The sequence below is a fragment of the Pleuronectes platessa genome, chromosome 16 (assembly GCF_947347685.1).
Source record: "Pleuronectes platessa chromosome 16, fPlePla1.1, whole genome shotgun sequence".
Taxonomy (NCBI): Eukaryota; Metazoa; Chordata; class Actinopteri; order Pleuronectiformes; family Pleuronectidae; genus Pleuronectes; species Pleuronectes platessa.
The window spans coordinates 4,056,895-4,073,007 of record NC_070641.1 but is presented as its reverse complement, the minus strand read 5'-3'; the positions used below and the strand labels follow the sequence as shown (position 1 = coordinate 4,073,007).

General features: G+C 46.0%; 1 protein-coding gene across 2 annotated transcripts in view; it reads left to right on the top strand.

The window, feature by feature from the left end:
- The window catches only part of LOC128458997 (sodium- and chloride-dependent GABA transporter 2), a 51,590-nt gene that overhangs the window by 15,411 nt on the left and 20,066 nt on the right, over nt 1–16,113 (top strand). For both annotated transcript variants that reach the window (XM_053444081.1, XM_053444078.1), the window contains 4 exons: nt 4,862–4,973; nt 5,113–5,245; nt 8,759–8,893; nt 9,141–9,244. In XM_053444081.1, coding sequence (XP_053300056.1) covers nt 4,862–4,973; nt 5,113–5,245; nt 8,759–8,893; nt 9,141–9,244 — 484 coding nt within the window. The remainder of the gene's footprint in view (nt 1–4,861; nt 4,974–5,112; nt 5,246–8,758; nt 8,894–9,140; nt 9,245–16,113) is intronic.

Below are 16,113 nucleotides of genomic sequence, written 5' to 3'. Positions count from 1 at the left end.
GCTGCGCGGAAAGTACGCCGCCCTCAAGCAGCTTCTCCTCCGGCGCTACAGCTTGTCAGCCGCGGAGAGAGCGGACAAGCTACTGTCGCTTCCCGGTTTGGGCGATGGTTCGGCAGTGGACCTGATGGACGAGATGCTGTCGTTGCTGGGCTCCGAGGATGATGGTTTCCTTTTCCCGCACATCTTTCTGCGTCAGCTCCCGCTGCAGGTGCGCGCAGCCCTCGCCAACTCTTCTTGTTTGGCGGCCGGCGACTTCCATGGATTGGCTAAGCAGGCGGACCGGATCCTGCTGACTTCGAGGAACGTCTCCGTGCAGAGTGTGGCCGTGGAGTCCTTGCAGCCGACGTTGGAGGACGAGGTTCCGGCATTGACGGCTGCAGTTTCCACCCGCAGACAGCGCGGCCAGCTGTGTTTCTTCCATCAGCGCTTCGGCAGCAAGGCGCGCCGCTGCGTTCCTCCGTGCGCGTTCGAGGCACCGGGAAACGGAAGAGCCGGCGCTCGGTAGCAGCCGTGGGCGCTGGCGAGCAAGAGGAGCTGCTGTTCGTTCATGACTCCATATCAGGTAATCAGTTCCTGGTGGACTCCGGCTCGCAGAAGAGCCTTCTCCCTCCTGCAGCTACGGACCTCTCGGCCTGTGGCAGTGGTCCGCGTCTGACAGCGGCTAACGGTTCGGCTATAGAGACGTTTGGTACAAAGTCTGTGACTGTGTGTTTCAATGGACGCAAATTTCTGTGTGACTTTGTTGTAGCTTCCATTACGGTTCCTATTATCGGAGCAGATTTTCTGTGCACTAATGGGTTGTTAGTGGATGTAGCTAATCGCAGGCTCATTGATGCTGTGTCTTTTTCGTCTTTTCCGTGTCAGACAGGGGGACCCGGGCCGTTAACACACGCTAATTTTGCGGCGTCAATGGATGTCTTCCAGCGCTTACTGGCGGAATTTCCTTCGCTGACAACGCCCGCATTTTCTGCCGCGGTTACTAAACACGGCGTGGAACATTTCATTCCCACTGCGGGTACGCCCGTTTTCGCACGTTCGCGTCGACTCGACACCGTGAAGTTAGCCACCGCGAAGGAGGAGTTTGCCAACATGGAGCGTTTGGGGATCGTTAGGCGGTCCAACAGCCCGTGGGCTTCGCCGCTCCACATGGTGCCCAAGGCGAACGGGTCTTGGCGGCCGTGCGGTGACTTCCGCCGTTTAAATAACATCACGTCCCATGACCGTTATCCCATTCCGCATGTTCAGGATTTTTCGATTCGTTTGGCGGGCATGACAATTTTTTCTAAAATCGATTTGGTGCGAGGTTATCATCAGGTGCCTGTGCGGGCAGAGGACGTGCCCAAGACTGCAGTCATTACACCGTTTGGGCTTTTCGAGTTCCTGCGAATGCCGTTCGGCCTTAAAGGCACAGCAGAGACGTTTCAGCGCTTGATGGACTCGGTGTTACGTGACCTCGCGTTTGTTTTCGTCTATTTGGACGACATCTTGGTGGCCAGCCCGTCGGTTGATGAGCATTTGTCGCACCTTAGGCAGGTTTTCCAGTGCCTTGATGGACATGGTCTCATTGTCAACACAGCCAAGTGCCAGTTTGGGCTGTCTGTCATAGACTTTTTGGGCCATCGCATTTCGTCGCAGGGTGCGGTTCCTTTGCCCTCGAAGGTGCATGCAGTTGCGGATTTTCCCCGTCCGGTCTCGGTCAGGTTGCTACAGGAGTTTTTGGGCATGGTAAACTTTTACAATCGTTTCTTGCCTCGTGCGGCCCAACTCCTGCAACCATTGTATGGTGCTTTGAAGCTTAAGAAAGCCAAGGACCAGGTTGACTGGACCCCTGTGAGGATCCAGGCTTTTGAGGGGGCTAAGGCTGCCCTGGCTAACGCGGCGCTTCTGGCGCACCCCGCGTCTCGGGCGCCCATCGCCCTCACGACCGATGCTTCGGATGTGGCTGTCGGTGCAGTGGTTGAACAGCGTGTTGCGGGTGCGTGGCAGCCCCTTGCATTTTTAAGCCGCGGTTTGCGAGACAGTGAGCGAAAATACAGCGTGTTTGACCGGGAACTGTTAGCGTTGTACCTGGCTACGCGTCATTTCCGTTTCCTGCTGGAAGGCCGCCCTTTCACAGCCTATGTTGACCACAAACCATTGACGTTTGCTATGGCGAAGGTGACAGAGCCATGGTCTGCTCGCCAGCAGCGCCATCTAGCGGCGATTTCCGAATTCACAACGGACATCCAACATGTGGCGGGTAAAGCGAACCCGGTGGCAGACTGCCTGTCGCGGGTGCTGGTGTGCCCTGTGCATCTTGGGGTTGATTTTTCAGCACTGGCTGCCGATCAACCTGGGGACCCGGGTATCGTTGCACTGAGAGCTGCGAGTACCGGTCTGGAGCTGGAGGAGGCAGTGGTGCAAAATGGTGGGCCTGCCCTCCTTTGCGACGTCTCCACGGGCCGCCCCCGCCCGGTGGTGCCGGTTGCTTGGCGCCGTCGGGTCTTTGATATGGTGCACTCTCTTTCTCATCCGGGTGTCCGGGCGTCGGTGAAGTTGGTGTCTTCGAAGTTTGTGTGGCCTGGCCTTCGCAAAGAGGTCAAAGAGTGGGCGGCCACATGTGTGGCGTGTCAGCGCGCAAAAGTTCACCAGCACACTAGGGCGCCCCTCGAGCCGTTTTTGATTCCGGCCAAGCGTTTTGATCATGTGCATATCGACCTGGTGGGGCCTCTTCCCCCTTCCCAGGGTTTTACACATCTCCTTACCATGGTAGATCGGACCACTAGGTGGCCAGAGGCGGTTCCTCTGTCTTCCACGACATCTGCGGACGTGGCACGCGCTTTTCTTTCAGCTTGGGTCTCACGTTTTGGTGCACCGTCTGATATCACCTCTGACAGAGGCCCGCAGTTCATTTCAGATCTCTGGTCGGCGCTAGCAAAGTCTCTGGGCACACAGGTTCACCGTACCACTGCCTACCACCCCCAGGCTAACGGCTTGTGTGAACGTTTTCACCGGTCGCTTAAGGCGTCATTGCGGGCTGCGCTCTCAGACGCGAACTGGTTGGATCGGTTGCCGTGGGTGATGCTCGGGTTGCGCTCGGCTCCTAAGGCTGACCTGGATGCCTCGCCTGCAGAGTTGGTGCTCGGTCAGCCGCTCCGCGTCCCAGGGGAGTTTCTGCCTCAGAGCTCGGCCCCCTTTCCGTTTCCTGTTGCGCGTCCTGCGTCACAGGCCGCTTGTGCACCGGTGCCCGTGCATCATTTTTCTCCTCGGTCTTTCGTGCCAACGGATCTCGCGACCACTCGGTTTGTTTTCGTGCGTCACGATGCTCACCGGTTTCCCCTCCAGCCCCCGTATGACGGCCCGTTTAGAGTGTTAGAGGCGGGTTCTAAAAGTTTCATTCTGGACATGGGCGGGCGAAGGGAGCGCGTTTCGTTAGACAGGCTTAAGCCAGCTCATCTGTTGGCCGGCGAAGAGGTGCTACCGGCCCGGGTTCCCCGTCGTGGTCGCCCCCCTTCTAAGACCCCTGTGTTGTTTTCTCCAGTTGTGCCTCCTGATCCTGTGCCTGTTGTAAATGATGTCCCTTCTGCCTGTTCCACCCCTGCGTTTGCGGACGGGGGTCGGCGTAGCCGTTATGGTCGCCTCGTTAAACCCCCTGAGAGGTACTGACCTTTGTCCCATTTTTTTTTCTCCCTCTGGGTGTTCGGGGGGGGGGCTGTGTGGCGTGCACTCAGGGGTGTGTCCTCTCACCCAGTGGGTTGATGGGTAATGTTAGAGGCTTTAGCTATATATACTTCCCGTATGGGGAACATGTGAGTTCTGAATAAACCACAGTAAACAGTACCTGCGTCTCTGCCTTTCCTTGTCTTGCCACAATATGACATTAATAGTCTCAGTTTATTGTTTGCATTTATATGGTAAATGGCTTCTAAATTCTCCATTTAGCTTCTATTAAGTTATGTGTAGGAATCCTGTCAAATCACTTGAAAGCAATTAGAAAGCAATATTATTGTTATATAGTTTCAGACCTAAAATAAACAGGGTTTCAGTAAAAAATGGAATGTGGTTTTTTGACATGTGTTTGTAATATCTCTTGCTCGTTGATCTCCTTCGAACAGTACCAATTGAATACACTTCAACATCAGTCATAGGATCAATTTGTCCTGCAGGTTTGTCCTTATCCTGAACATCCTACTTCAATGTTGGCTAAGGCTGGGCTGGGAATGTCCACTACACCCAAATACAAAATAATTCCTTTACCTTCCTTGCTCTCTTTTATGCAATCAGAGTCTCTCTCACATGATCCCAATACCCCAGCGGCTTGCCCCTTCTCATAGAGAAAGTGCTGCAGATAGATGCAGTATATGAATTCTTGTGTGATTGGTGAATGTAAAAACTGTAAAGCGCTTCGAGTGGTCATCAGGACTAGAAAGCGCTTTATAAATACAGACCATTGACCATTTACCCCTGTGACAGCATCACATGAAATACAACTCTTTCTTCAAACAGAGTTATTTGACCCTGCTGCCCCTCCAGCCTTTCTGACTACACTTAAGCACTGGGCAGTAGGGATCTGCTTGACATCGACCCGAATGTTTAACTTCTTTATTTTCTTTACTGTGTGCTTCAGACTCTTCCTCATTTGCATCTGCAAAACTATCACAATTATTTTTCTTTCTTGGTCCCAATGGACAGGATGCCGTATAAATCATTTTTGTTGGACTCTACCTATTTATATTGTTAAATTAAAGGTGGAGAAGGGGTGGAGTGGGGTTCAGCTTCATGTTTGCCCAATTTCACATTTGATTGAGTGGGAAGTACAGTCCCATGTATGCACAGCTTCTTACATTCTAATGGACATAATTATTTGTTTTCCTTTCAACAGACAGATGTGTGGACCTCACATCTGCAAACTGGACTGCAGTACACAGTGGCAACCTGTCAGTAAATTGGACCCCTGAAAATCTCACCAAGTCTTCGGCCTCTGAGTTCTGGGAGTGAGTCTAATGTAACACTAAGATCATTATATATTATGTAGGGTGACAGTAATGGATTACATGTGTAAAGTGTACTCTGTACTTCTGGAAGAAAGTTATTCAACAGATGTGTAACCACCAGTCTGTCTTGTGTCCCCAGGAGAGGAGTGTTGTCCATGTCTGGAGGAATAGACGAGGTTGGCACAGTGAAATGGGAGTTGTTGCTGTGTCTCCTGGCCTGCTGGGTGGCTTGTTACTTCTGCATTTGGAAAGGTGTCCGCTCCACAGGAAAGGTCTGTTATGTACGACTTTTGGTGGAAATGTTGTTAGGTGTATGAAATGGCCACCTTTTTTGTATCTAGCATTTCTGGTATTGTCAGTTCAGGTCTACAAAAGGTTGTGATCATGGAAACGTCATGCTTCTTGTGTAATGAGATGTTGATATATTATTATATTTATGTTATATTAACATACATAACTTTTTCTAGGGTAAGGGTTTGAGCCCATCTCTCTTCTTAGGGTTTATCTCATTCTATGTGTCCAAACAGATATTTATCCATATTATAGGCAATAACTAAAGGCCTATGTATGCTTCTCCGTTTTGGCGGACACGGACAGATAGGACTGCCTTCTTTGCCATGGAACGCCTTCTTTGCCTTCTGGGCTCCACCCAGAGCTCTTCTTGCCGCTCTGATTTTTCTAACTACACGTCGGCATGGCGGGGAGCCTACGGATAGCCATTGGCTGTGATTGGTCCGATAACGACAGCATTTCCGAACGACATCATTTCCGGACCTCAAACTTCCTGTTTCGTTCTCTATATCACAATTCCCAAACACAACTACGATTCTACGATTAATGTGACAAGTGTGTTAAGCCAGCGGAGTTGTCCGGCTGACTGTGGCTGGTTAGAGCCCTGACAGCATCTGTGTATGGTCACATACGGTTATAACGACCTGTCATAACGGCACTAGCGGGCTAGCCACCATGCTTACTGCGCTCCCACGACTTTAATTCCATGGCTGTCATGACACTGTTTCTCAAATACCGTCAGGTTAAAAGAAAACACTTGGTAGACGTTGGTATCGGGAGTCCCTGCTGACTGTGTGTGAAAGCTGGAGGGGAATTTAGCTGCCTCCGTGTAGCTTCAAGCTGTGGTATTAGCAATGCAGTTCGGAAACAAGACCGGGAAACCGCTGTGCTAAGAAACGTTAACATAAGCATTTTGACCCGCTGGGTGTCACTTTATTTCAGCAAAAACTGTCCTTTCTACGCGTCATCAACAGCCTTTGTCTGTTAGTTGCCATCGTTCACTGTGTGTGAGGGGAGGAAGAAAATAAACAAACATTGACTTCTTCTACATTTAAAACTTCATGAGGTAGGCTTCTCTAAGCTTGTCTTCCATTGCACCACCTACTGTTCTGGCGCCGAATTGTTTTCAGCACCGGAGAACTATAAATCAAAACGTGTCCGTCCGTCCGTAACAGACTCGTATAAGCATACAGAGGTCTTAAGCCAAATATTCATACATATTCATACAGAGTACATATTATCTGGTCCTCTTCCTGTGGCTGGAGGGGACACTCCCAGCAAAGGGTTCTTTATATCTAGGGGTTGGGCTAAGGAAGAGGAATTGGGAGAGGGCCAAAAGCTGGGCATACACTATCCGATTTAAGCCTGGTTTTGTCCCGATTTCTGAGTAATATGACTATTAAAAGAGTCCTTCAATCTTCAGCTTTGGTATACATCTTATGCTGTGGGGTGTACAGGGGGGAGCGAGCAGCGATTTATTGCTCAAGACCCACCGTCGGACACTCTGATTCATTTCTGACTATAGGAGGAACAATAGTCAAACTGTAAAAATCTCTCATTTTAAACCGTTCAATTTACAATATCAATATGCAATATTCATATTTTTGTGAAGGTTTGAATCTGAGCACTGACTGTCACAATCCAACACTATTCACACAAGTATGCGTGAATAATCACAAACACTGGCTCTTTGCTTACAAATAGAATTTCTTAAAAACAGTAACATCAATAATACTAAATTCAACTAATGTCCAGTGTACTAAATACTCTACCAACACAAGCAACTGCACTAATGATAAAACACATGTAGTTTCCATGGTGTGTGTGTGCGCGTGTGATTGTGTGTCTGTGTGTGCGAGAGAGGAAGGATGGGGGATAAAGATGGCACACAAGGTCACACTGGTTTACGTCGTATTGGTTAATTCGATATGGCGGCTGAATAAACCAAAGAAAGATCGAGAAGAAAAGACAATGTGACATTACACGTGACTCTAGTTACAGAACTGGCGATGGATGAACAAAGCGGCTTGGTCACAGTGTCTGGTCCCCTGAATGTTCATAGGTGTGAATACATGTGTCTGAGCAAGCGGGTTAGGAGAGAAGAAAGACATCAAACACACAAATATAAAGAGGAGTTCTATATCAACGTCGTGGAAAAAAGGCGGTTATTTAACCACACGGTAACCAGGCGGGCGATCTGGGATTCTTCCAGGGTAGTGGTCTTCCAACGCTTAAAATACCCACTATTGCTCTAACAATGCCAAGTCTTATACTGCCCCGGCGCTGCGTAAAAGTGCGGACTCTATACACAATTAATACACCGCAACAATGACGATCCAGCAATCCGACACAATATTGCATTCAAATCAAACCTTACTATTAACTAGTCTCTGCCCAGACACAAGCCTCTTACATGGTGCTGCTCCGCAGTTCGTCCATGCGTTATCAGCGCGATACCTAGCAGAAATCAGGCGGGGGCCATTATCTTGACCCTGGAATGGCGGCGATGACCTGGTTTCCTCATTGGAAGCGGTGGGAATCAGCGATGTTGACAAAAGCTTAATTCGGTCGTCAACAAAGTCTTTCATCCTTCTGCAGGCAAAAACAGCTAACTGTGGATCTGATAATAGTCTGTAACCTTGACCTGCTGTGCAAGAGGTGTGGCCTAGTGCTAAATAAAAGGTTAACTAAAAACGAAGGAAAGGTTAAAAACAAAACTGAAAGGAAAACAAAGGTTTTTCTCCCTTTTGTGACCAGGTCATATGGAAAGACTTGGAAAGGTCTAGAGCAAGGACTCTTTTTATCAGGGAGAGTCTCTTGGTACTCAGACAATGAGAGGCCAGAATTGGAATTCAAACAGAGGTTTGCACCTCCGGGGGGTCAACAAACAAATTCTGGCGCATTTTAATCAACTTCTGAAAACTGGCTCAGGCTTCTGGGGTTATATTTAGGCCCCTCTATTGTAATCATTAGCTGGCTTTATATTCCAACAGAGGAGGATGAAGGTATAAAACTACAGTGTCTACTTTTGTCAACGCTCAACACACCCATAATACTGTTTCCAGATGCTCGAGACGCATCCTATCCCCCGCGCACACAGTCAAGCTCTGGACATTTAACTGCACTTTGCATGGTGCGCGAGAATAGAGCCCTTTGTTTTTATTGTTAAATTATTGCAAGTGTTTATACAAAAGGCTCAATCAGAGTCACTTTATGGCGCCCGATCTATTCTCTAGTTACCATTCCCATGTAATATTTTGTACCAAAAATGTCACCAGAAGGGCTCTTTAGCTTTGCACATGGGCATTTTACACATACAGTGTGAGCAGTCAGGTTGTGGCAGACGATTGGACCGTACAGTGTTTACTCGTAAAGTACAAGTTGGAATTTGACAACAGCATTTCAAATATCGTACAGTGTATAACCAGCTTAACATTATCAGGAGCATTTCTTCTGTAGCCTGACAGAATGTTATCTAACTACTGAAATTTCAGGTGGTGTATGTCACGGCGGTGTTCCCCTATGTAATGTTGGCCATCTTGCTGGTCAGGGGGTTGACACTGCCCGGAGCCTGGCAGGGTGTGGTCTATTACCTTTATCCAGAACCTTCTCGTCTGGCAGACCTTCAGGTGAGACACAATAGATAAGTTTTACAAAAAAAAAAAAACTGAAATGTGGCATTTTGGAAAACACACCATTATGAAATGGGACTGAATGTTTTAATTGTAAATTTTTTCATGTTGACCAGTCAAACTTACTTTTGGCCAATTACTGTTGTAGATGTGCAAAGTAGGGCGATGAAACTGCAGTTCTTTTGACACAGTGCTATGACAACGATGACCTTATGACACATGTTTTTTTACCTTTGTTAATCAGGTGTGGATGGAAGCCTGCGCTCAGGTCCTCTTCTCCTATGGTGTTGCATCAGGGACCTTAATCACTCTGGGCAGCTACAACAAAGTAGACAACAACTGTTACAGGTAAACCATTTGATCATTATGTCATGCATGGGAATGCGGAAAGACCCAAACACAGGAGCCTGGATGGTAAATAACAGCAAATATTCAATAAAAAAAAAAGGAGGTACCAAAAGCAAACGGGGGGTCCAAAAAAAACGAAATTAAGAAATAAACAAAATACTAGGTAACACAAGCAAGTAAGATAGGATAGAAAACGTGACTGAAAAATCCAAGGAAAGAGAACAAAGACAGGAAGTTAAAGGGATAGTTCACCCAGATATCACATTATCTACTCACCACTATGCCGATGGAAGGGTTGGGGAAGTGTGTCACGGTTTGGTGGAGGAGATGGACCCAGAGGTTACAAACAAAAAGGTATTTAATATAATAAAAGGCTTTAAACAAGACAAAAACAAAACACTAACAGGTACGTTCTGGCGACAAAGCGCACAGAGAACAAGGAAGCAGGTGAAGCTGGTCGAGACAGCAGAAACAGACAAACCATATCTGAAACGGGTAGACAACAACGAGTACAAACCGACAAAGGGCTTGGGGAACACAGAGGCTTAAATAGAGACACAGAGGGAAGGCAGGAACAATTAACCACAGGTGAAACACATGAGGACTGGGAAGACAATCACCGAAAGGAAGTGAAGATTGAAACCACACACAAGGGACAGATACTACAAAATAAAACAGGAAACAGAAAATACAAAGAGACTGAAATTAACAAACTAAAATGACAGGACGTCACAAAGTGTTTGTTCAAATATGAATGTCAGAGCTTGCGGACACTTGGATGATACACAAGCAGTATGGAGGCCTGTTGTGGTTTTTCTGTTGTTTTATTATGTCTGAAGATTTGGTCTCCAGTTACTTCAATTGTATTGGATTCTGATCTAAAACTGTTTACCCTGATACTCATAAAGTGTACTGTGGACTCAGACACTTCACCCACCTCTCTATCGGCATAGTGGTGAGTAGATGATGAGTAAATTTGTATTTATTGTCTATCCCTTTAAATTACAGACCCACAAGGGACATAATTTCAAAATAAAACAGGAAGTTGAAAACTCAGGGGTAACCCAGGTAAAAGGCAATACACAACAGACCCCATAAAACAGAACCAGAATAGTTTTTCAGTCTTACTCTAAAAGTTCAGAGTGACAAAGGCAGAATCATGTTCTGCCATTGTGGCTAGTAGTGGTTCCACTGATACATTGGTTTATTGCAATGGTGCATTAGTATTGTCAATTTTCTACTGGCCTTTAAACAGTGTTTGGAAAGTTTACCTGACACACAGTACATCAACCATGTGCAGAGCACGGTTATGAGCACTAAAAGCGTTGTTTGAGACTACTCACCATCTCCACACTCACTGTGTCTCATCTCTGGACAGACACAGGATCCCTCACCGAAGAAGATTGCATCTTCGAAACTAGGGCTGCCACTAACGACTATTTTTCTATCGATTAATCTGATGACTATTTTATCGATTAGTCGATTAATCTAAACGACTAATTTTCCTCGGAAAAAATCAAATTGACCATTTCATTTCAGTTAACTTTATTTTGACAACAACAAACTGTATGTCATCATATAATGCAGCACAAAACAAAATGTAAACAGGCTCAAATATCAAAGTGCAAAACTGTAGGTTTAAACTAGCAACTCCAACGTGATAAAAATAAATAAAAAAGAGGGCTTATAAGTTAAGTCAGCAGTGCAACTCAAAAAGATATCAAAGTTTAACCCCTTATCAAAATAAAAAAGTTACGTCTGCATACTAAACAAAGTGCAACATGTTTAAAGTATAATAAAGAATGGTGTCCAGCTCAAAATCCGACTCTAACGTCAGTTAGACATGTGTGTTATAATGTAGGAATGTCAGCATGTCCACATGCTCTGGACTCAGGCTAGCTCTTTTCTTGGAAACTATGTTTCCAGCTGCGGAGAAGAGACGCTCGGAAGGTGTTGATGTGGCAGGTACACACAAATAAGTCTTTGCCAGAACAGCCAGAGAGGGAAACCTTGCCTCATTTGCTTTCCACCACTGCAGAGGATCTGTACTTTTAGGCGGAGGCTGTTCCCCAAAATACTTGAGAATCTCTTCTCTCACTGAATGACTGATGACATCTGCCTCGTCCCCACTGTTATTCTGGCTGGAGGTTTCGTCTGAGTCCGACCCAAGCAATGTGTCCAGCAATGACACAGACCTCTTCTCTGTAACACCTGCTGATGTTTGGGCCTCTGTGGTATGCTGCTGTTGCTGACTCTCTATCATTCTCCTCTTTGCTTCTATTGCAAGGGCTTGCACTTTCACCTGCAGTTTCAGGCTTTCATCTGGGGACAGGAATTTCAGTCTGCAAAACCTGGGATCCAGGGCAGCTGCAATTACACTGGTGTTTGTAGCAGCATCTTTGTAGGCCATCTCAACCTCCCACCTCTTTGAGATTTAATTTGCTGCAGCAGCCTGAAATGCCTGAACATGGGTGTTGTCAAAGGCTGCATTCTGTGTGGACTTCATCAGTCCTTTAATGAGTGCAGGTAGAGAGGAGAGGGTCACATATGACCCCCCACTAAGATAAACAGTAGCACACTCAAATGGCTTGAGAGCTTGTTCTAGCTCCTCCAGCAGGCTCCACTGTTCAGCTTTGAGGTCAAGGAAATGCTTTGCTCTTTTAGTAACATCTGGGTCTGACAGAGTTGCTGTAACAGGCCACCTCTGCTCTAGCAGGCGGCTGATCATATACAGTGCCTTGCATAAGTATTCACCCCCCTTGGACTTTTTCCCATTATGTACTGTTACTAACTGGAATTCAAAAAGACTTAAATAAACTTTTTCCCGTTTGATCAACAAAACATGCATAGTACTTTGGAGGTGCAAAATAAATTGTATTGTGACACAAACAATAATGAGAACAAAAAAGTTGACATCTGTTGGGTGCATAAGTATTCACCCCCCTGTGTCAATACTTGGTAGAACCCCCTTTCGCTGCAATTACAGCTGCAAGTCTTTTGGGGTATGTCTCTACCAGCTTTGCACATCTAGAGATGGAAAGGTTTGTCCATTCTTCTTGGCAAAAAAGATGAAGCTCAGTCAGATTGGATGGAGACCGTCTGTGAACCGCAATCTTCAAGTCTTGCCATAGATTCTCTATTGGATTGAGGTCTGGGCTTTGACTGGGCCATTTTAAGACATTAACATTCTTTAATCCAAACCATTCCTTTGTAGCTCTGGCTATATGTTTAGGGTCATTGTCCTGCTGGAAGATGAACCTCCGCCCCAGTCTCAAGTATTTTGCAGACTGCATCAGATTTTCTTCAAGGATTTCCCTGTATTTGGCTCCATCCATCTTTACCTCTATTCTGACCAGTTTCCCTGTACCTGCTGAAGAGAAGCATCCCCACAGCATGATGCTACCACCACCATGTTTCACTGTTGGGATGGTGTGCTCAGGGTGATGGGCAGTGTTGGGTTTTCGCCACACATAGCGTTTTGCATTGAGGCCAAAAAGTTCAATTTTGGTCTCATCTGACCAGAGCACCTTCTTCCACATGTTTGCTGTGTCTCCCACATGGCTTCAGGCAAACTCCAAACGGGATTTTTTATGGATCCCTTTCAACAATGGCTTTCTTCTTGCCACTCTTCCATAAAGGCCAGATTTGTGGAGTAGATGACTAATAGTTGTCCTGTGGACAGATTCTCCCACCTCAGCTGTGGATCTCTGCAACTCCTCCAGAGTAACCATGGGCCTCCTGGTTGCTTCTCTGATTAATTTTTTCCTTGTCCGACTCTTCAGTTTGGGTGGACGGCCTCCTCTTGGTAGGTTTGCGGTTGTGCCATATTCTTTCCATTTTCTTATGGTGGATTTTATGGTGCTCAGAGAGATGTTCAAAGCTCTGGATATTTTTTTATAACCTAACCCTGCTTCATATTTCTCCACAACTTTATCCCTGACCTGTTTGGTGAGCTCCTTGGTCTTCATGATGCTGTTTGTTCAGTAATGATCTCCAACAAACTCTGAGTCCGTCACAGAACAGGTGTATTTATACTGAGATTAAATTGCAGACAGGTGGACCCTATTTACTAATTATGTGACTTGCAAATGTGACTTGTGAATGCAATTGGTCGCACCAGATCTTTGTTAGGGGTTTCACAGTAAAGGGGGTGAATACATATGCACTCAACACTTTTCAGATTTTTATTTGTAAATAATTGTGAAATCCATGTAATATTTCCCCCCACTTCCAAATGATGCACTATTTTGTGTTGGTCCATTACATAAACTCACGATGAAATAAATTTTAATCTGTGGTTATACCATGACAAAATGTAGAAAAGTCCAAAGGGGGTGAATACTTATGCAAGGCACTGTAGTAAGAGCTGTTCCATCTAACACTAACATCTTGAATCAGTTTGTGTTCAGGTTTGCCAAGTTGTTTTTGTTTTATTTTCAGGTTTGAGCTGGACAATTCACTCTTTTTAAAATGTTCCACCAAGCACCTGGCAGCTCCAATTGCTTTGTTAATTTGTGGATTCTTCAATGCGTGATTTACCACTAGCTGTAATGTGTGGCCAGCACAGCGGATTGAAGATATCCCATGCCTCTCTTCTAACAACTTGATGGCTGCTACTACATTAGCTGCATTGTCATGCACCACAGCCTTGATTCTACTTGCAGGAATTCCAAACTTCTCAATTGCTGTTTCAATCCAGGATACAATATTCATTGCAGTGTGTCGCTCTTCAAGTGGCATAGTAGTCAAACTATAGCTTACAAGCTCCCAGTCATTGTTAATAAAATGGCAGGTTATGCCCAAGTATGCTTCTGTGGCAATACTGGTCCATGCATCTGTGGTTAAACTGACCATGGATCTGGATGAGGAGAGGGCAAGTTTGACTCTCAGGAATTCATGCTCATATTTCTTCTCCATCATGTTTGTGAAGCATGTTCTCTTAGGGAGAACGTAGCCTGGTTGGAATGTTTTCACCATAGCACGGAAACCCTCATCTTCCACCATTGACAGGGGTCTCATGTCTTTGATGATCATGTTGAGGACACTATCAGTAAGAGCTGCTGCAAATTGTGGTGAGCAGTCCTTCTTTTGCAGGAATTCGTTCACGTGGCTTTGCCTCATACTGAGAGAAAGAGAGGAGAAAAACAAATATATCATAATTATAAATATAATTATATAAATAATAATTATTTAACATGCAATAATGAAGACAGTAATATTCGCTATGATCCTTTTAATTACACCTTTCATTTTATTGATCACAATTATTCAAAACCCGGAGGGGGAACCCCCGCAAACGGAGGGTTCCCCCAGCGCGCGCCGTAGCTGAGGTGACCGCCAGAAGGACCCGACACGCGTCCAGGGCTTGCTTCTGCACCGGCGACGGACCCCCCCCAAAAAAACTTGAGGCGGGCCGCACACCGAGCCTCCGGCGCTGCGGAGGGGAGAGCGCCCGGGGAGCAGTCGCCCCGGGCGCTCTCCCCTCCGCAGCGCCGGGGCGACTGCTCCCCCAGCCGCGGCACGTGCCCAGCGGTTTAACCACAAATACAAATGTACAAACATCGGCCAATGACATCGGTGAAAGTCGACTTACGGTGGTTTTGCCTTTTCTGGCGGTCCATCTTCCAGAATAGCGCCGGTGTGTTTTCTCTTCAGGTGCTCGTGCATAGCGCTGGTGCTTTTGTGGTATGCCATCGAAAGTTTGCACAGTCTACAAACCACCTTATCGTTTGGTGATACGTTGAAGTACTCCCATACTTTTGAAGCCTTGGGTCTTTGGAAACGTTTCGGAACCAAGTCGGACTCTGCTGCCTCCGCCATGATTTTTTAAAACTGGTGCGTTCAGCGTTGACTGGTGCCGAAAACGACTGACGTAATGCACGCAGCAATTACGTAGGGATATTGAAAGAAGAACATTTGTTATAATGAATTGAAATGAAATCTTTTAGAAATCGAAAAGTTAAATTCATAATTTTTTTTAAAAAAATGCGTCGAGGCATTTTATTGCCGTCGACGCATTTTCCGCGTCGACGTAATCGATGACGTCGACGAATCACGGCAGCCCTATTCGAAACTCAGTATGACGAGGAAGGGTCAGAAGAAAGAGCAGAAGAGAGCTGCAATGTCAGCAGTAGTTCTCACCTGAACTACGTACTGTAGTATGACCTCTCGCAGAATGCATGCCTGCCTTCTTCAGATTATTTTAGAGGTCAGCAGCATGCTTACTGCTACAAACGGATATTTCATATAACAGTAGCATGCGTCTTGCAGGATGCATGCTAGCATTCTTTAGTCAAATCATTTTAGAAGTCAGCAGCATGCTTGCTTTTACACATGGATATTTCATATATCACTACAATGACCTCTCTCAGAAGGCAAGAATGCATGCTTTAGTCAACAATTTCCGAGGTCTGCAGCATGCTTACGGCTATAAATAGATATTACTATTCCACCTTGGCGCTGGGTTTCCATTGTTTTGTGGGTTTTGCACGTGTTCCCTGTTATATCTTAGCATGCTGAATGGCTAATCCAAAGAATGGAGCCATCCAGGCCATGCATACCTGTATTCCTATTTTAGCAATAAATGGTTGAATCATGACGAAGTGTTCCTCAATCAATTTAGTATACAACACCGAAGTGTCCATGGACATAGCACGGATGTCATGGATGTTTTCTTTCTTATTTTCATGTGTTGTCTTGACATGCTCTGTGCTTGAATTTGAATTAAAACCTTAAATAAATCGTGAATCTGCTATTACACCAGAGACTGTATATCCTGTTCTCCAACACAAATGAAGAGCATTACACTGATTTCAAACTTTTCAGAGAAATACATCCATAACTTTATGCCATTTATGGAATGTTCCTGA